The 21895-nt window shown below is 44.8% G+C and overlaps 1 protein-coding gene across 2 annotated transcripts in view; it reads left to right on the top strand.

Annotated features, from left to right (window-relative positions):
* USP7 (ubiquitin specific peptidase 7) overlaps positions 1-21895 on the top strand; it is a gene marked incomplete in the record, with an annotated part of 508930 nt that overhangs the window by 455617 nt on the left and 31418 nt on the right. For both annotated transcript variants that reach the window (XM_077448850.1, XM_077448849.1), the window contains 2 exon segments: positions 20882-20981; positions 21134-21253. In XM_077448850.1, coding sequence (XP_077304976.1) covers positions 20882-20981; positions 21134-21253 — 220 coding nt within the window.

The following is a 21895-nucleotide window of genomic DNA, read 5'->3' as shown; positions in this document are numbered from 1 at the left end:
TGTCTGCTACGGCTCATTTTCGGAGGTCGGATTTGATGTATATATCGGTGGCTGGTACGAAGAAGGGCCTGGTGATCTCGTCAGCCACCATTTCTCGGTGGATCAGATTGTGGTTCAGGCTTATACCATAAGTGGCGGGCGCCTTCCTTTCCTGTCACAGCACATTCTACCAGGGCAATTGGTGCCTCTTGGGCTTTCCGACATCAAGTGTCTGTTTCTCAGGTGTGTAAGGCGATGACCTGGTCATTCGTTCACACTTTGACTAGGTTGATATGAGCGCATCTTCGGATGCTTGCTTTGGCCGCAAGGTTTTGCAGGCGGCTTATTAAGGTTGCAACTCCTTCGTTGAGGAGCTTGGGTTGTTATGGGTCAAGTTATTTTATTGCCTTTCCCACGGTTGTGTGTTTTTATTTTTTGTCCCTAAGGTCAAGATGAAGATGCTGTGTCAGTCAATAAATGAAAGAGAAAATATAATTTTTGTACTCGCCGTACACTTGACAGACACAGCACCCATGCCTCCTATTTCTGTACTGCTTTTGACGAACTGAGCTGCTGGATGCAGTGTGAGGGGTTATAGCCTGTAGGACCATCCCCTGGGTGGAACTGTGCAGTTTTGCTGTTTAACATGTTCTTCCTAATATATAACCCTAAGGTCACGATGAAGATGCTGTGTCCATCAAAAAACTTCAGAGAAAAGGATTTTTACTGAGAGTACAAAAATCCTATATTTCTAGTGCGTTATATACACTCACCAGCCACTTTCATACTTTCATAGTTTCATAGTTAGTAAGGTTGAATAAAGACATCAGTCCATCTAGTTCAACCTGAGTGAGTGTCTACAATTGTCCCTATCCCTGTACATTGCACACTCACATTGGTCCCTACCCTCAAGGAGCCCACAATCCAAGGTCCCCATTCATATACTAGGGCCAATTTTGGACAGAAGCCAATTAACCTACCTGCATGTCTTTGGATTGTGGGAGGAAACCGGAGTACCCAAAGGAAACCCACGCAGGCACGGGGAGAACATGCAAACTCCAGGCAGGTAGTGTCATGGTTGGGATTCAAACCAGCGACCCTTCTTACTGCTAGGTGAGAGTGCTAACCACTACACCATTGTGCTGCCCGTGTATTGGGTACACTTTGCTAGTGCGGGGTTGGACCCCTTTTGCCTTTAAAACTACCTTAATTCTTCATGGCACAGATTTAACAAGCTGGAAACATTTCTCAGATATTTTGGTTCATAGTGACATAGCATTACACAGTTGCAGATTTGTCAGCTGCACATCCATGATGCGAATCTCCCATTCCACCACATCCCAAAGGTTGCTCTATTGAATTGAGTAGTTATAAGATATAGTTATAAAGAAATGGACATGGTCAGCAACAATACTCCGGTAGGCTGTGGCATTTAAACAATGCTCAATTGGTATTAAGAGGCCCAAAGTGTGCCAAGAAATTATCCCCTACCCCATTACACGACAACCAACCTGAACCGTTAATGCAAGGCAGGTTGGAGCCATGCTTTCATGTTTACACCTAATTCTGACCCTATCATCTGAATGTCGCAGCTAAAATTGAGATTCATCAGACCAGGTAACATTTTTTCATTCTTCTGTTGTCCAATTTTGGTGAGCCTGTGTGAATTGTAGCCTCAGTTTCCTGTTGGCTGACAAGAGTAGCAACCTGTGTGGTTTTCTGTTGCTGTAGCCCAACTGCTTCAAAGTTTGACGTGTTGTGCGTTTAGAGATGGTATTCTGCGTACCGTATTAATGAGTGGTTATTCAAGTTACTGTTGCATTTCAATCATCTCAACCTGCCCATTCTCCTCTGACATCAGCAAGGCATTTTTAACCACACAACTGTCGCTCACTGGATATTTTCTCTTTTTAGGACCATTCTCTGTAAACCCTAGAGATGGTTGTGTGCGAAAATCCCAGTTGATCAGTCGTTTTTAATATTCTCAGGCCAGCCCGTCTGGCACAAACAACCATGCCCAGGGGTGGACTGATCATTTAGTCCATTTGGGCACTGCCTGGGGGCCCCATGCAGTGTTGTCAAATTGTCTCTCAAAATACTAAGGCTGGCTTCCCACTGTAGCTTTAAGAGTCTCCCACCTCCTGACTCCTGCTGCTACCTCCCACCTGTGTGCTGTGTATGTGGTCACTGGCGCGTGCAGACCCCGTCAGAATGAAACTGACTGCTGTCTGGACCAGGAGTGTAGTCCCTGAGCATGACCATTCATCTACAGTCTGCTGCCCTTTACTGATAAGGGGACAGATTTAACAGTCACCACATTCCCTGGATGGACGAGGCACAAGAAGTCATCTTTCAGGTGGGGTGAGCTGCTCATGCGGGGGAGGGGGTCCTTTACATGAAGACAGTCGGCAGACCTGTGACCGTCTCCTGGGCTAGGTCGGCAGACCTGTGACCGTCTCCTGGGCTAGGTCGGCAGACCTGTGACCGTCTCCTGGGCTAGGTCGGCAGACCTGTGACCGTCTCCTGGGCTAGGTCGGCAGACCTGTGACCGTCTCCTGGGCTAGGTCGGCAGACCTGTGACCGTCTCCTGGGCTAGGTCGGCAGACCTGTGACCGTCTCCTGGGCTAGGTCGGCAGACCTGTGACCGTCTCCTGGGCTAGGTCTAGTGCTTAATATGCAGATCTTTAGAGGTAGGTGATCAAGAGTTCTCTTTTGAGCCACTCTTGGGCCCCTTTCACATGGGCTGTCCGATCAGGTCCACCTGTCTGTTTTTCAGGCGGACCTGATCGGACTTTGCACTCTCCCCTATGGAGTGAAGTATGTTTGCGCTGACATCCGCCGCTATCCAGTCCGATCCTGTCCACCAAATCCAGATGGATGGCGGTCCTATTTTTAATTTGTCTGGCGGATTAGATATGATCAGGTGAAAACTGACAGGCGGTCCATTTTCACCGATCTCTCTATAGAGAGTGAGCGGACGTGGACCTGTCATCCGCCTGCTCAGCAAAAACTGTCAAACTGGGGTGCATGTGTGAAAGTGGACTTAGATGTAATCTGGTCATGCCCATTGCTCTCTGTGGTATGCATAGTAGAATTATTTTTTTAGCTGATCCCAGGGGAACTGATAATTTGTCATGCTGTGTTGAATTTTTAATTGTAAACCAGCCAAATCAATTATGGGTGTTGTCAGTGCTTACATATTGTGTTTATACTGTTTAACCAGCCAAAAGATGGCTACAGCGTGGGCCCTATCTGCCGGGAGGGCGTCCCTGGACGTCCTCCCTTTAACTTCCTCTCTGCGTGCAGGCGCGCGTCGGAAGTCCCCGAACACAGCCAATCACAGATCGCTGTAAACGGCCAATCACATCGGCCGTTCACAGCGCGATCGGCATGCCCAATGAGAGATTCTCATATGTAAACATGTGAAATCATCTCTCATCGCCGGCTTTCCCTCCTCACACAGACTGTGTGTGAGGAGGGAGAGATGAACCACTGCAGAGATGCAGCGGTTAGTGTAAAAAAAAATAAGAACAATAAAACGAAAATAAAGCCACCTGTCCCCAGTGCCATGTCGGTGTCACGTGTCATTGTACTGGTGCTCCAGGGCCTTCAAAAGTGTAATAGGTAGTCAACAAGTTAGATGTGTAATTTATGCTCCTAGAACACGTGATGGTGCTCCCTGCATGTTGGGCCAGGCTGTGGAAAACTCCCACACATGTGGTATCGTAATACTCAGGAGGAGTAGCAGAATTTATTTTTGGGCATTATTTGTGGTATACACATGCCACGTGAGAGAAATAACCTATTACAATGACAATTTTGTGGAAGAAATTCAAATAAAATAAAAAAATCTTCATTTTGCAAAGAATTGTGGGAAAAAATTACAACATTAAAATACTCACCATTCCTCTTACTAAATACCTTGGAATGTCTACTTTCAAAAAAGGGGTCATTTGGGGGGTAGTTGTACTTTCCTGGCTTGTTCGGGTTGCAAGAAATGAGATCGGCCACCTGTACATCAGATGTGATCAATTTTGTGATTTGCGCCACAGCTTGTAGACGCTCTAACTTTCACAAAGACCAAATAATATCCACTAATTTGGGTTATTTTTACCAAAGATATGTAGCAGTATAAATTGTGGCCAAAATTTATGAAGAAAATATAATTTGCAAAATTTTATCACAGAAACAAAGAAAAATGCGTTTAAAAAAAAAAAAAAAATCGGTCTCATTTCATTTATAGCGCAAAAAATAAAAAACCCAGAGGTGATCAAATACCACCAAAAGAAAGCTCTATTTGTGGGAATAAAAGGACAAAAATGTTATTTGGGTACAGTGTTGCATGACTGAGTAATTGTCATTCAAAGTGTGAGAGCACCGAAAGCTGAAAATTGGTCCGGGCAGGAGGGGTGTTTAACCACTTGCTTACTGGGCACTTAAACCCCCCTCAGTCCCAGACCAATTTTCAGCTTTCAGCGCTGATGCACTTTGAGTGACAATTGCGCGGGCATACAACACTGTACCCAAATGAAATTTTTATCATTTTTTTCCCACAAATAGAGCTTTCTTTTGGTGGTATTTAGTTACAGCTCGGAGTTTTATTTTTTGCTAAACAAACAAAAAAAGATGCAAAAAAAAAAAAAAAAAAAATCATGTTTTAATAGTTTGTTATAAAATTTTGCAAACGGGTCATTTTTCTCCTTCATTGAAGTGCGCTGATTAGGCGGCACTGATAGGCTGCATTGGTGGGCACTGATGGGCTGCATTGGTGGGCACTGATGGGCTGCATTGGTGGGCACTGATGGGCTGCACTGGTGGGCACTGATAGGCATAGTTAAGGCGGCACTAATAGGCACAGATAAGGCGGCACCGATGGGCACAGATAAGGCGGCACTGATGGGCAAAGATGGGCACAGATAAGATGGCACGGATGGGTGGCACGGATAAGTGGCACGGATGGGCACTGATAGGTACCACAGATAGATGGGACTGATGGGCACTGATAGGTGGCACTGATAGGTGGCTCTGATAGGTGGCACTGCTGGGCACTGATGGGCGGCACTGCTGGGCACTGATGGGCGGCACTGCTGGGCACTGATGGGCGGCACTGGGGTGCAGCACCTTTGTGGCAGATTGAGTGGCACTGTGGGTGGCACTGTGGGCACTATGGGCACTGACAGGGGGCACTGACGGGGGGCACTTACTTTTTCTTTTATTTTACTTCAGGATGGCACTGCGGGAGGCAGGTGGGCACAGGCAGGTGGCAGGTGGTCCCTTGTATTGATGGCCGTGATCGGGACTGATGTCCCGATCACGGCCGCCGGTGATCGGCTTTTTTTTTCTCTCCTCGCGCTGTCAGCGCGAGGAGGAATAATAGCCGATTACCGGCTCCGTTCTATCACATGATCAGCTGTCATTGGCTGACAGCTGATCACGTGATAAGGGGTCGGGATCGACCCCTTACACGGATCGGTGATCAGGCGAGTCTCACGGACTCGCCGATCACAGAGCGCGCCGCGCGCGCCCCTCAGGGGGCGCGCAGGCCGCTCGTAACCAGGACGACGTCAATAGACGTAGTCCTGAAAATGTAGGTCCGCGCTAATGCCGTCATTTGGCAATAGCGCGGATCTGAAGTGGTTAAGTGCCCAGTAGGCAAGTGGTTAAATACCAATTGTCTTCATTTCTAATAGTTTGTCAATTTGTAGGTTGTCGGTAAAAACAATTAACTCTCCTAGTAAAGGTTTCATGATTTGTTAGTGATCCAGTTGCAGTCCCTGGTTGAGGAGGTAGTGGCGTCCCTGAAGTACAGCCTCATCCGGTTTGTCTGGGCCATCCAGCACCAACAACCAATCCCTCAGGGCTGGCAGTGGAGGTCAGGCTGGCCAGGTTGTTCTTGTCCTCCGCCGGCAGCTCTGCCCAATTAGTGAGGTCCAGGCAGCAGTCTAGGCCGACGAGAGAGCAGCAACCCTCCTCTGGTAAAAGTTCTGTCAGGGAAGAGAAGGCTGTGTGCAAGTTGATGGAGGCTTCCTCTGAGATAAAATAAAGAATGAAGGCTGCGCCTGTATGTCCGAGGCTGTCCATGAGGAGATATGAGTGACAGAAACTCACTGTCGGGAAAATGGGGGCTCCTGTGAGGTGATACAGTATGAGGGATGGAGGCTCCTCTGAGGTGGCAGACCTTGTATAGCGTGGTGTCGTCACCCTCTGTGAGGTGTGTCCTCTTCCTCACAGGATTTTCTGATAACAAAATTCTCTGAAGAGACTTTATATTTATATAAGACAGGAACTCCTACTATGTCATTACTACACACAGCCCCCAAAATGTCCTGTTACCAAATATCTCTATATACAGAGACTATGGGGTTGATTTACTAAAGGCACATCCACTTGGCACTGCAAGTGCACTTGGAAGTGCAGTTGCTGTGGATCTGAGTGGAAGCTCTGAAATGAGGTGAAGTGCTGCTGATTTTATCATCCAATTATGTGCTTGTAGTTCTCCCTCAGCATCTACAGTGACTGCACTTTCAAGTGTACTTGCAGTGCAAAGTGGATTTACCTTTAGTAAATAACCCCCTATGCGTCTTGTCGCTGAACATTACTACATAAAGAGACTCCAAATTGTCTTGTCAATATGGAGATGAGGCTTGTTGTGGTTGTGGTTAGAGTGCAAGCGGGGAACAGGGGACCCCATGATCTCTTATTGCCCGGAGACCCCATGCGTTGTCAGTTCGGCCCTGACCATGCCAAATTGAAAGCAATTTAAATCCCCTTTCTTCTCCATTCTGATGCGCGGTTTAAACTTCAGCAAGTAGTCTTCACCACGTCTAGATGCCTAAATGCCTTGAGTTGTTGCCGTGTGATTGGCTGATTAGCAGTTTGTGTTTACCAATTGAACAGGTGTACCTAATAAAGTGGCCAGTGAGGTTATATTGTAGTAGTATGCTGCTGCAGATTTGCAATTTTTGCACTGCTTAACATAGCCAATCCTGACTATAGCATATATTGATGCTCCAGGAGTTTAAATCAACATTAGCAAGATTTTTTTCTGTAAGACCCTGGGCTGTGATGGTCCAATTATGGGAATCTATAAACAATATGGAGATATTCTCCTTTATCCTCCTTTTTTCAGACTTTTAATGAGGCACTCACCTCAGGTGTCCTTCCCAATTCTATGTATGCCGATATTGATCTCTAAAAGGGAAAGGATTTTACCCAACCCAATGCCTGTTCTGTTTTCCTTCTTATTGCTGACATCTAAATATGTTTCTTTTCCACCTTAATGCATTCTATGCATTAAGGTGAAAAATCTTCTGCGCTGCAGCTGCACCCCAACTCCCCCCACCCACCTTTTTCATACCCAATCGCTCCAGTGACAATCACAGCAGCTCCAGCCGCTGTCTTGGGTCCTCATCAATAGATTCATAGCACAGGAGCCATTGGCTTCCAATTCTGTCAATCAAATCCTGTGACCCGGGAGCCGGTGTCAATAGACGCAGCAGCAGGACTCAGGAGCGCGCCTGCACAAGTGCCCTCACAGCTTTCCTTGAAGAATAGGAGCCAGAAGCACCGCCAGAACACCCCAGAAAAGAGGGATCAGGGCCACTTTGTGCAAAACCCTCGCACAGAACATGCAAGTATGACATGTTTGTTATTTTAAAAAAACAAACACAATCACTTTAAATATTCACTAAGTAATAAGTACTTACTATTAGTCTAGATTAGTTGATAACTATTATTATACTTTCAGATCAGATGGGATTTATCCTCAAGCTTTCCACAGCCATTAATATTGGATGTGTGTTCTTAAGTATGCATATTACAACATATACTCCTGGGAATAGAGCCCCTTTTGCTCTCTATGCTTCAAAGGCACTTGATAGCATAGAATTTGGGCAGTTTTCAATAAATTTGGGTTCAGTAGAAACTTTTGTTAATGGATCCGTTTTTTATATGCTCAACCTTCAGCTTCTGTTAATGCCAGTGGCCTTGGCTCCCCTGCTTTTTTTTATTTTTTTACAGGCAGAGGCAAGGAGGAGGTGTCCCCTGTGCCTATCTGACCACCCTGCCCCCCAAGTCATGTTTGTGGTGGCCATTGAACCATTTGCATGTTTGTTGCAATGGGCTACTAGGGTGTTTGGATTCTGTAGAAGCCTGGAGGAGCAGAAGCTCGTTCTTAATGCAGATGACATGGCTCATCTTCCTGTCTGATACAGTCCTCTCTCCAAGAGGCTATGTCCCTTATTTTTGAATTTGGTAATTTTCTGGCCTCAAAATGAATTTGGAATAAATCAGCCCTTTTCTGTATTATAGCGAAGTTTCACCCAAAAGTGGGACTTCCACTTTAAGACTTCTCTCCCCCCTTAAATGTCACATTTGGCATATTATTTTTTGGGGGGGAGGGGGGGGGCGGAGTGGGTGCCTAGTTTTTGAGTGGAACATCCTGTCCTGCTTCCGACTACTGGATGCCTAGGCGACTCCTCTCCCCCTAGGCAGCCCCTCCCTCTCGGCAATCTTATAGGACACATCACAGGTCCCAGAAGCTTGCCTCTCCACTCGGAGAGTGCGGCTCACACATGCACAGTTGCGTGCCTGGCCGTGAAGCCACAAGCTGTCATGGCCGGGTGCCCTTCAATGGAGGCACTGCGGATAGAAGGGGGAGAGGCGCGATGCTCCATGCAGCGGGATCACTGGACAGTGGGACAGGTGAGTGTCTGTTTAGTAAGTCAGCAGCTACACTTTTTGTAACTGCTGACTTTTAATGAAAAAAGCCTGCAAATCCGCTTTAAGCTTGTTTCATAGATTAAATACCTGGGCATTATGATTTCTCCTAATATTGCTGACCTTATTATGCCTAATCTCTTTACAGCTGATTTCAATTTTAGGTCACAGTCCATGTCTTGGTGTGACTTGCATATCTCTATGGTAGGACACACCCGGTTGATCGAGGTTTGGATGCTTTGACTATTTTTCTTTCAATATTTTTTATTCAAGTTTTTCCACTTAGAAATTACAATCTCAGTATTTGACATCATTAAGACACAGAGAGGCAGAAATCTTATAATAATACAACTCAAATAGCATAACAGTAACCGTAAGAAAAAAGGTAGGTCCGCATATGCATGCCTTAAAAGGTGGCTCAAAGAATAATTAGATCAACACATACCGGAATCAAGTGTTTATCTTGCTCTATATAAGAGCGGCATGGCAAGTACTGGGACCCCGCCATCCGGCCCTCAATTCCGGCTCCAGTACCATAATCAGTACAACCTAATAACCGTACTGTAATCAAAGGCACATATGCGACCAAAAACAAAGAACTCCCCCGGTAGAGAAGGGGAAAACCAAATGAGATAGCTATCATTGACTGAGATGAGTGAAAAAGAGTAGAGAGAGGAAAGAAGAAAAAGGATAGAAGAGGGGATGCACTCCGGCTCCGGGGGGGGCCCCCGACCCTGGCGGGCCAGGTAGACCCATTAGACTGTAACCAGGTCCCTAATCCACGGACCCCACACTCTATTGAACCAAGCCATTCTATCAGTTAGTATTGCCGATAGACGTTCATTCACCATAATCCAGGACAGTTTTGTTTTAAGTAAATAAAAGGGTATTACTGGTGACCTCCACGATTTAGCTATAGAGACCCTTGCCGCCACAAATATGAAAGCTATAAGCGTTCTCATTGGCTTCGATGCCCCCTCCACGGGGCGCCCCAGCAGCGCGTGCAGCGGGGACTTCCGAAGGTTCACTCGGGTCAAAGAGTATATAAAATTGTACGTGCGTATCCAGAACCTTCGCACCTTAGGGCATGACCACCATATATGATACATGGTCCCATCCGCATTGCAACCTCGAAAGCACCGCGGGGACGCCCCCGGAGCAAAAGCAGCCACTCGAGCTGGAACCATATACCACCTCAGTATCACCTTGTAGTTTGCTTCAATCAAAGAAGTATTAATAAGGGCTCTAGATGCACTTTGTACTACCTTATACCATTCTTCCATTCGCAAGGTATATTGCATATCTCTTTCCCATCTCTCCATATAAGGCAGCTTCTGAGAGGTCGGGAATAAGATATTGTATATCATGGAAATATGACCCTTGTGGTTGTCGTATGTCCTGCAGGCGATTTCCATTGGGGTACACGTAGTGAGGTCAGAAGTGCGACTTAATGTTGCCAGAAAGTGCGCTATCTGAGTATAGCGATAGAATTCCGACCTCGGGAGCTGATGTCTATCTTGTAATGATACTCGCGACAAGGCCCCTTTATGGTCGCATAGGTCAGCTATGCGCAGCAAACCTTTATTAGTCCACCATAAAAAATCTTGAGGCCGTAGACCCGGGGCAAACAGAGGATTATTAAGCAGAGGGGCTAACGGGGCATGCCTAGATCTGAAGGCGTGGGTGGTTGCCAGTCTATCCCACAAATTTAGAGAGTAGGACAGGGTCGGGCACATCACCTTAGGCCTGTCTTTTGCTTTCATCCTGATTAAATGGTTAATCTCTGTTCTAGGGAATTGGGAGGATTCCAACAGCATCCAGAGTGGTTTGTCTTGGCGTGTATGGAACCGAATTAACTGTGATAACAATGCTGCCTGATGATATTTAAACAGATCCGGCATGCCCAGGCCACCCCTTCCTTTGGGTGTGTACATTGTTTGTCTGTTCACCCTAGGTCTACCATGTCCCCATACATAATCTAATAATTTGGCTTGAAATTTCAGGAGCTCCCGCCTATCAATAGAAATCGGGAGAGTCCTGAATAGGTAAAGCACTTTTGGAAGAACCGTCATCTTAACGGAGCACAACCTGCCAAACCATGACGGGGAGCTATTCAACCAACGTTTAAGATCTGCAGTTATTTTGTTAAACATTGGAGGGAAATTAAGTTTGTAGAGCGTGGTCAGAGTAGGGGTCAGCACAATACCCAAATAGGGCAAGGACTTGTCTTGCCATTGAAAGGGGAAGGAACTCCGTACTGCTCGGACTATATGGGGTTGTAAGGACACGTTAAGTGCTTGGGATTTAGAGTGATTTACCCTTAAACCTGTAAATGATGTGAACTGTTGTAATACCACATGGAGATTGGGCAGGGAAGTAACTGGAGAGGAGAGGAGCAATAATATATCATCCGCAAACAGTGCGCATTTGTGTTCCCGACCCCCACTCATGACTCCTAATATATCCGGATGTTGACGGATCTTGATAGCCAGTGGCTCCAGGGCCAAGATAAATAAAAGGGGAGACAGAGGACACCCCTGGCGGGTCCCTCTGTGTATATGAATGTTTGGTGAGTGATGGCCTTTAATTATTAGTGTCGCCGTGGGGGCTTCGTAAATCATTTTAAGTGTAGTCAAAAAGCTGGGCCCGAAACCGTATTTGCTCAAAATGAAGAATAAGTAATCCCATGACAAGGAATCGAACGCTTTATGCAGGTCGAGGGAGACCAGTAATGCGCCCCTCTGCCCCCCCCCCCCCATCCCAACCCGAGTTCAAAGCGGAGATAATATCAATGATACGTCTAGTCTGGTCTGGGGCCTGTCCAGTGGGGACAAACCCCGACTGGTCTGGATGAATGTATTCCGCCAAGAATCCATTCAGTCGTGTGGCCATTATCTTTGTCAGCAATTTGAGATCTACATTAATCAAAGATATGGGACGATAGTTCGTGCAGTCACCGTGGTCTTTGTTCGGTTTCGGTATAACATGTATATAAGCGCGATTCTCGTGTGGAGGTAGAGGGGATCCCCTTCGCAGGTCATTGTAAAAAGAGCAGAGATGAGGGGTCAGAATCTCTCTAAACTTGCGGTAATAATGGCCAGAGAGGCCATCAGGGCCTGGAGATTTTGACGGATTCAAGGATTTGATGGCCGCCGCAATTTCTCTCTCAGTAAACTCTGCCTCCATCAGCTCTGCGTGATCTTTAGACAATGTGGGGAGTTGTAAATCCCGCAAGAATGTTCCCGCCTCCTGCGCCTCAAATTCCTTGGGAGGTTCGTACAGCTTAGAATAGAATGCATTAAATTCTTCCATTATGAGCTGCGGGTTTTGGGAGGTGTGGCCATTCCGTAATCTCAGTTTAGGAGGTGCTGGGTTAAAAGGTCTAGGATTAAGTTTCCTGGCCAGTAGAGTGTTAGGTTTATCCCCAAGGGAGTAAAACCGATGCCTATTCCATCGGACGTACTTTTCCGCTTTAGTCGTGAGGCTCAGATTCAGATTGACTATTTTTTTACACTATTCAGCTTTCTGGTTTCACTGCAAAAAATGTTTTTAACCTCTTTGCGCCCAGGGCATGCAAATATGTAGCCTCTCAGTGGTCATATATTTGCATGCAATAGAGCCGTGCTGAGAATGCGTTACTGGCAGCTAACTGAAAGTTCCTGTTCACTTCTTGTTTTTGGGAGCATTCTGATCATGTGACGGCCAATTGCAGCGCTCACATAACCATAAGCCAAGCCTCAGCTCCCGACATTCTAAAGCCCTTAAAGGGCTGGCAGGTGCCGACTCTAAGGGGTAAATAATTTGTATTTTCAGAGATCTATTCTGGAAAAAGGAATCCTCTACAATTAGGTTAGAACGCCTTCAGTACCCAAAAGATGAGGGAGATATCTCGCAACACCAAATCCCTGATTTTATTTTCTTGCTGCGCAGCTGCAACATCTGACTGGCTGAGAGTGTCATACTTTGTAAAACATTTCTTATAAGTTGATCACATGGCTGTTCAAGGGGCTATTTCGTCTTTATGCCCTGGTGTCCTCTGGCCTATTCACCTGATAAAACATGTTTGTGCTTCTGCTAAAGAGCTACTTGATATTATAGGGGGTGTCAAACTCAAATTCATCGGGGGCCGCGTTGGCAGGATGGTTGCCCTCAAAGGGCCGGTTGTATCTGTAGGGCAGGTGTCAGGATTGCACTACGTACAGAGTGCAGGGGTCAGGAATGTACTATGCAACATCTCATTTCCACCCCTCCTCCTTGGTTCTGACCTCTGCACCCATCACTTGGTGCACCCCCGACCCTCAAACCCCCCCCCCCCCCCCCAAGTTTCCTCACATCTGCACTCTCTCCTACCTGGCCCAGCTTTGGTACCTCCCCGTATAGGCAGCTCCGTCCCTTTGTATTGGGCTATAAGTTAGTACCTCCCTCTAGGGTGGATCTCTGTGTTCAGTATCAGTACTAAATAAGCATCACAACACTGTCTCTCCAACAACACAAGTGCTTAAAAAGCCTGCCCTCAGAACGCAGCCCGCTGGATGAAAAAAAAAGAGCTGTCCCAGTCCCTCCAGGGAGAGATTGCTGAGGCGGAGACAGGGTGGAGGCGGAGACAGTGGCGGCTGATGTAAAGCTGTGGCAGAGGTGGACACAGAGCGGGGGTGGAGGCTGAGACAGAGCAGAGGGGAGAGGTTTACTCTTATTGTCATGGAGACCAGCCGTGACATGCGCCAATACAAAGCCACACCACTCACGGGACTGAGGAAGTTGTTTTCTCTTGTTGGCTTGGATACCTGCAGAGAAAAAGTTCGGGCCACATGACAGGGCCTGGCGGGCCGGATTTGGCCTGCGGGCCTTGGGTTTGCCACCTGTGTTATAGGTTATACTAGGTTTACACCTATATCAGCAGTCCCCAACCTCCCCAGCACCAGTGACCATTCTTGCAGAAAACGAACCTTCCAAGGCACCTTCCAACCCAGATTCCTCTCTGACCTTCTGGATGGAGGGGTTTACTCACCTATTTATACTGCCCAAAGGGAATGTTGGGACATGTAGTCCTCCTGGAGGAGCCTGCTCAACTATGTATACTGCTAAGCAAAGCCTGCTGAGACATGTAGTCCTAGTGGGAAGTCGCTGCCTGACAGTTAATGCTGGGACATGTAGTCATCCTGGAGGAGCTTGCTCAACTATGCATACTGCTATACAAAGTAGCCTGGAGGAGTTTATTCAGCTATATACACTGCCATGCTGGGAATGCTAGGAAATGTAACCCCACCAGTGCAGAGCCCCAGCCTCAGTATGTATTACTATTCCCCCCCCCAAACTCCAGACACAAACAAGCCAGGTTGATGTGTACCTACATAGTTGGCCATGCTTTCTATCGCTGTGTTATTCAGGTCATCTTGAAAAAAAGACACAAGTTCAGCCAATAAAGGGGGATCATACAATCTTATATACACAATCCTACACCCACAGTTGATCCAGAGGAAGGAAAAAAAAAAAAACCCTTTACCTTTTAAATATTAGAATCCAGTTATATTATGTGCATTTAGGAAATAATCCAGTCTTTTTAAAGCAATCTGCTGAGCTGGCCAGAACAAGCTCTTCAGACAGTCTATTCCACATTTTCACAGCTCTTACTGTGAAGAAGCCTTTACGTATTTGCGGATTTAAATCTTTTTTTTTATTTTTTTTTTATTTTTTTTCTTCTCCAAATGTACAGTTGTAATCAAAAGGTTACATACCCTGTCAGAATTTGATTTATTGGCCATTTTTCCGAAAACTTGAATGATAAAACAAAAACTTTTCTTTCAGTCATGGTTAGTGTTCAGCTGAAGCCATTTATTATTAATCACCTGTGTTCACTCTTTAAATCATAATGGCAACAGAAACTACCCAAATGACCCTAATCAAAAGTTTACATACCTCAGTTCCTAATACTGTGTATTGCTCCTTTAACATCAATGACAGCTTGTAATCTTTTGTGGTATTTGTGGATGAGGCTCTTTATCTTCTCAGATGGTAAAGCTGCCCATTCCTCTTGGCAAAAAGCCTCCACGTCATATTTTAAATAAAAAACCGGCATGGGTTCCCCTCCAGGAGCATACCAGGCCCTTAGGTCTGGTATGAATTTTAAGGTGAACCCCCTACGCCGAATAAGGGGCCCCCAGTACCCAGCCCCTCACCTTCTATGTGAATGAGTAGCCCTACCCATTTACCTGAGTGTGAAAAAAGTGTCAATAAAAAAAGTAATTTATTAGGCAGCTCCGGGGGTCTTCTTCAGACTTCTGGGTCTCTTCCGACATGTCTGCTCTTGTCCCGCTCACCGGCCTCTTGTCCCGCTCACCGGCCTCTTGTCCCGCTCACCGGCCTCTTGTCCCGCTATTGCGCTAGTGGTGGCCAGTCTTCTGCTTGGTCGTCTTCCCTCTTCTCTTACTCCGATGTTGGGACAACGCTCTCTCCCACTGTAATGTTGTGTGAGCGGTGCGCAATGAGTTATATAGGCATGGAGCGTGGTCAGCGGGTGAGCTTTGGGGTGGGGGGCCGCAGGGCAGCCCCTCCCCCAAAGCACCCACCCCCCCATGTTGAGGGCATGCAGCTTGGTTCGGGGGGGTGGTGGAGCTCCCTCGTCCCCACCCCCTTTCCTGACCGGCTGGGCAGCATGCTCGGATAGGGGTCTGGCATGGATTTTTGGGGGACCCCATGCCATTTTTTTTGGCGTAGGGTGGTTCCCCTTAAACACCAAACCAGACCTAAGGGCCTGGTTTGCCCCTGGAGGGGAACCCATGCCGGTTTTTGTTATTGGAGAGGCGACTTTTCCTGTAAAGTTATGGAGATCTGACTTGGAGGCGACTTACATTGAATTCTATGGGTACAAGTCACCTAGAATTCAGATTGAAGTAGTACAGGAACCTTTTCTGAAGTCGAAGCGACTGCAGTAGTGTGCATTAAGACATTCGCTTACATTGATTTTTATTTATTTTTTTCATGTAGCACGGCTTGGGACAACTTGAAGTTGGAGCCAAAGTTGCCCCTGTGTGAATGGACTCTAACAGAGGACAGAATTAGAAATAGACTTGAAAAAACTCAACATTAATAAGTCACTGGGACCAGATGGCTTGCACCCGAGGGTTCTTAAGGAACTCCGTCAAATAATTGCCAGACCACTGTTCTTAATTTTTACTAACTGCAATGGCAACAGCTGATTGGAGAAAAGCCAATGTAGGGCCAAGATACATTCCTGTGAATTACAGACCAGTTAGCCTAACATTGTATGCAAGCTCTTGGAGTGGATGATAAGGGACTATATACAAGATTTTAGTAATGACGTTATCAGCAATAATTGGTATGGATTCATGAAGAATCATTCTTGCCAAACCAATCTATTAACCTTCTATGAGGAGGTGAGCTGCCATCTAGATCAAGGAAGGCCGTAGACATGGTGTATCTGGATTTTGCAAAAGCATTTGATACAGTTCCCCGTAAACGTTTACTGTACAAAGTAAGGTCCGTTGGCATGGGCCATAAGGGAGAGTACATTAAAACTGGCTACCAGAGCGAGTTCAGAGGCTAGTGATGTGGAGTACTCGGAATGCTTCGGGGTGGAAAGTGGGGCCTCCCAGGGTTCTGTCCACAAGTGCTTTGGCCGTTTCCTTCGTAAAAGGCCTGGACAATGGGGTAAACGGTTCAATCTCTGTGTTTGCAAACAATGATAAGCAGGGTAATAACTTCTCCGCAGGATTTGGAAACCTTGCAAGAAAATCTGAACAAATTAATGGGGTTTGCAACTACATGGCAAATTAGGTTTAATGTAGAAAATTAAAAAAAATGCATTTGGGTGGCAAAATATGAATGCAATCTACTCACTAGGGGAATCTAGGATGGAAAAGGACCTGGGGGTCCTAGTAGATAGACTCAGAAATGGCATGCAATGCCAAGCTGCTGCAAGCAAAGCAAACAGAATATTGGCATGCATTAAAACGGGGATCCACTTCAGTTCAGGCAAAAACCTGTACGCATGATTCCAAACCCAAACTGTCGGGGAGAATCTCGGACAGGTGGCAACCCTAGTTATACTTGCCTTCCCTGTGTAGTGGTTTTGCACAGGGCAGCCAAGATTCTCCTCTTCTCGGGTCCCTCCAGCTCTCCTGGCCCCTCCCCCCTGTCAAGTGCCACCACAGCAAGAGGCTTGCTATGGGTCACCCGAGCGCAGTCACAGATCCCTGTATCTATTCAGACACGGTGCCCCAGTTCGGCCCCTCCCTGATTGGCTAACTGACTTTGACAGCAGCGGGAGGCAGTGGTGCTGTGTTTCAGCCAATCGGGAGGAGAGTCCGCAGCGGTCTAGACACTCATGGACATCGCTAGAAAGAGAAGGGGCTCAGGTAAGTATTAGGAGATGCTATGGTATCTCCTGCACCCAGAAAGTTTATTTTAATGTATAGAATGCATTAAGATAAAAAAAAAAAAAAACGCCTGACTTTACAAACACTTTAATGCATTTTTTACCCCAGCATTTCATATTCCTGATATGTGCCTGCTGTACCATCTACTTGTATCAGAGAATATTCTGTTCTCTTTGCATTGTTTCCTTTGTGATATTCCTGGTGTTTCTGCTTTCCTATTAAAACTGACCAAACTAAGCAGTGGGATCACACCGTAGTTTGGAACCATTCCACGTGTGTGACATCTTGGGTATCTGTTTACTCAGCGTAAAACATCATCTTTTATATTATACAAAAAAATTGGGATATATATATATAGTTATTATTCATTAACCACTAAAGGACCAGCGCCGTTGTTTTAAGTCAGTACTTTGACGCGGAATGCCGTTATGGCAGCAGATAATCAAATGTCACTTCCGCCCAATGCTCTTAAAAGGTACTTTTTGTTATTGCATTTAAGTCTAAATGTGAGATATCAGGTATTTTGGACCCTAGATCTCACATTAAGAGGTTCTGTCATGCTTTTTTTCTATTACAAGGGAAATATTTTTAAAAGGACAGTGTGTTAAAAAAAAAAAATTAAAAAAAATTTTTTACCACTTGCATACCAGCCGCTGCAGTTGAACTGCGGCAGAATGGCTTGGCTGGGCGAAACAACGTTATGTAATGTCGCTTCTCCCTGTGGCCACTAGGGGGCGCGCGCCCCCAAGCCAATGCAAGTGCATGGTGGTCACGATCACTGCCGGGCTCTCATGATCGCTGCTGACACACGGAGAACCAGGATCTGTGTGTAAACACAGTTTTGGGTTCTCTGAGGGGAAAACAGCAGATCGTCTGTTCATACAGCCTTCTGTCACCTCCCCTGAACAATCCTCTCCCCCTTCAGTTAGAACACACTAGGGAACACAACCCCTTGATCGCCCCCTATTGTTAACCCCTTCACTGCTAGTGACATTTTTACAGTAATCAATGCATTTTTTTAGCATTGATCGCTGTATAAATGCCAATGGTCCCAAAATTGTCATATGTGTCCACCATAATGTCACAGTCCCGATAAAAATCGCAGATGCCCACCATTACTAGTAAAAAAAAAAAAAAAAAAATATAATAAAAATTCCATAAGACCATGCCTTATTTTGTAAGGATATTATAGCAAAAAGTTTGTGGGTTTTTTTTTTTTTTTGATACAACTTACTCTGAACGGGTAACCTGTAAAAGCATTTAGAGCATCGCCTATGGAGTATTTTAAGCACTGTTGGATGCCATTACTCGGGCAGACGCAATTTTAAAGCCTGACATGTTGTTGGTTATCTATTTACTCGGCATAACATCATCTTTCACATTAAAAAAATTGGGCTAACATCATGTTTTTGTGTTTTTTTTTTTTTTTTGATTTATGAAAGTGTGTTTTGCAACACCCATTTTATGCTATAGGGTCTTTGCTTTATATATATATATATATATATATATATATATATATATATATATATATATATAAATATATATATATATATATATATATATATATATATAAATATAAATTTTCTAACAAAAAATAGAATTTTACATGTAGGAGCGAAGTGTCTGAAATGGCCTGGGTACGCAATGGTTAAACTTAATGGGTTGCATTACAAGATTATAGTTTTACAATCACTTTAAGGTTACATTATCACCAGTATTTAACAATGCCACAAATCCCACCAGAAAGAATTTACTGATTCCTGCAGCTGTGATTGACAGCTGTGTTCGGATAGCTGCAAAGCCCATACAGTGCAATGACAGGCTGTTAGCCTGTTAAGCAATTACCTGTGGACACATTTTGTATTAGATTGTTGCCACTGAGATTTACTGTGTGTGTGTTAAAACTCCCCTGTGAAATGTTCCTTTTGTCACAAGTCTTGGCCTACCCAGAAGCCCTCTTCACAGAAAAGGGTCATCCCAACTCTTCAAAGAGGGTTGTTAACATCCTGGGCCTCCTAAGTTTAATCTTTAATTTCAATGGGGTACTAAATAGTTTTTCCCTGCCCTATCCTTGCTATTCACCTTCCAATCTGCCAGCTTCAGTCCAATGGAACGCAGATTTAATGACCATCTTTACCAACTTCATCTTCCAGTGATGATTGTACCAGTTCCTACAGAAGAATGGTTTTAAGTTTTTTATTTATTTATTTTTTTTTTTATTTTTTTTTTTTTATTAAAACCAGTTTTATAGTCCCATAACCAAGCTGGGTATCTTCCCAGTACTATACTTGACATTATAAAAAAAATTCTTTGTGTTCTAGAATTCTGAATTCGACAAACAAGATCGGTCATTGTTTCTCAGTCAAGGGGAAATGATTCCTGCATCAGCAGACATAAAAAAAATGCCCATCTACACGTCCTCATTACAACAAAGCTTTCTGCGGTTTATTGTAGAAGGTCAGCAGTGTGACACTTCCATTTGGGCTAAGCTCTGCACACTAATCACAATAGTGCTTGCCCCATGTCTGCCTCTTCTACGTACACAGGGCATTCATGTCAGTTTACCATGGCAAACTCCTGCTAAAGGACTCCTCAGCCAGCACTTTGTCTGCTAATGTCCTAAGAACAATAGTTCTTTCAAATCTGTTTCTGGATAATTCACATTCCAAAGTGTGCTCACACCGTCTGAAGTACCTGGGTCTGATCTTGGACAAGGCCTGAGCCAGAATTTTACTCATGAAAAGATTGTCTCACTAGGGTCCAGCACTTGGACTCTTATGTTAAAAATGCTGGCCTGGTGGATCTGACCTGCCTTGGAATTGGCAAAGTCATTCCTTCATATGAATAGAAACATGCAAATGACAGATGCAAGCCTTACAGGGTTGGGCAGAGTTTGACTCCTGACTGTTCAGGGGACTCCTGCAGGACAAAGTCCCTTTATATGATGATTTTTGGTGACAGATTCTTTTTAATGAGACATCTGGGGTCTAAAAGACCCTGCATGTGTCCCCTGTTCTCCACTGAATGTAATGCGGTACAGAACACTGACGTCCAACACATTTCTTCCAGGTGGGCAACAAAAAGTGTAGGAGAGTGGGCATGTGTCCCCTTAACTCTCTCCCCCCCCCCCCCTCCCACCCGGCGGCACCCGCTATGCCTACAGAGGGGGAAATAGAGCCGGGATACATGGCAGGGGGTTCCAGCCACCGTGTGCGCGTGTGTGTGTGAGAAAACCCCTTGCTGTCAGGTCTGTACGACTTACGGGCCCGGCAGCGAAAGGGTTAAACCCATGTGGTTCTTAACTTTTTAACCGTGTTATACTACTATGTTGCCCACCTTTCAGTTTTTGATTATGCATGTCCCATGATATACCTATACTTTGTGATTGAGATAATGAGAATTTCCATTTTCCTGTGACTTCCTCATCATTGAGCACAGTACCGAACACAGGTCTCCTCCCCTTTGTCTTGGGCACGCCTTATTGTTTGCTAAAAAAAAGGCCAAGTTATACGGTTTCTTTCTAGGGTCAGCCCTAGCAGGTTATTTTTTTTTTTTTTTTTTGGACCAGTGTGCCATCTGTTTGGTCTATATATAGACCATGTCGATTATGCTATCATACTTTGTTATATCTATATAGATAGCTATATATACCTGCATACTGTGTATTGGAAAAGGCCATTGCCATGTTGTTCGTCCGTCAGGTGTTATGCATTTATATTTTTTGTGTGATAGTTTCATGCTTTTCCCAAGACAATGCTTATGTTATCGTGTTGATTTTTTCCTTCAAGGCTGCTAGAAATTGTAAGCTACAAGATCATTGGTGTGCATCAAGAGGAGGAGCTATTAGAATGTCTATCACCTGCAACAAGTCGAACATTTCGAATAGAGGCAAGTTTATGGTGCTAGCTATTTTGTATAACTGCGTTTTAGTAAAACAAGAAATGCAGCTCACATTTCCTTACTCTGAATGTCTTATCTTTTAAATTGCTGTTTATATTCTAGTAAATTTTGCTTGTCACTTATTTTGTACTGTTTTACAGGAAATTCCTTTGGACCAGGTAGATATAGACAAAGAAAATGAAATGCTAATTACTGTGGCTCATTTTCATAAGGAAGTTTTTGGCACCTTTGGAATTCCATTTTTGCTCAGAATACAACAGGTATATTTCAGTGTCCCTATTAATTGCAGCCTTGAACATTCCTATTTTCTATAGTTGTAATGAACTATTTTGTGAGAAGTAAAAAAAAAAGCACACTTGTTTACATAGGGATCATTTTGCTGTGTCTTGCTACTTTCTAGTTTTGCCATAATTTGTCCATGCAACATATGTGTGGTGTGTATGCTTGTTTTCTCAGTTGTAGAAGATTGTCTATCCTAATCATACAGTATAGGGACACAGGCAGGGGAACCATGGACCCTGGGTCATAGGCTCGTACCTTCAGGTGCTTTGTTTTGTTTTTTGAATTCTTAACTCTTCAATAATCTCCCTATCTTATATTTTCAAAAGAGAAGCAGTACAACTGCAGCAGTCTCAGAAAAAACTCAGTTGTACCTAAGGCTGCAACTAATGATTATTTTCATTATTGTTTTGATTAACTGACCAATGACCTTAAAAAAAGTGTGATGTATAATTTAGTTAATATGTAAAGTTTAAAAAAAAGGCAATTTATTCTTAAATATCTCTATGCAGTGGTAAATATAAATAACCGAATATATGGTTGGGGATCACTCTGAGAATAACACAGAAGAGAGATACTGTATAATCTATTAGAAGAGATATACTGCATTCGCGGATGACGAA

This window comes from Lithobates pipiens, unplaced genomic scaffold, assembly GCF_037356315.1.
Source record: "Lithobates pipiens isolate NorthernLeopardFrog02 unplaced genomic scaffold, aLitPip1_a1.2 Scaffold_22, whole genome shotgun sequence".
NCBI classification, from domain to species: Eukaryota; Metazoa; Chordata; class Amphibia; order Anura; family Ranidae; genus Lithobates; species Lithobates pipiens.
The sequence above is the reverse complement of the archived record's forward strand: the minus strand, read 5'-3'. Positions and strand labels throughout refer to the sequence as shown.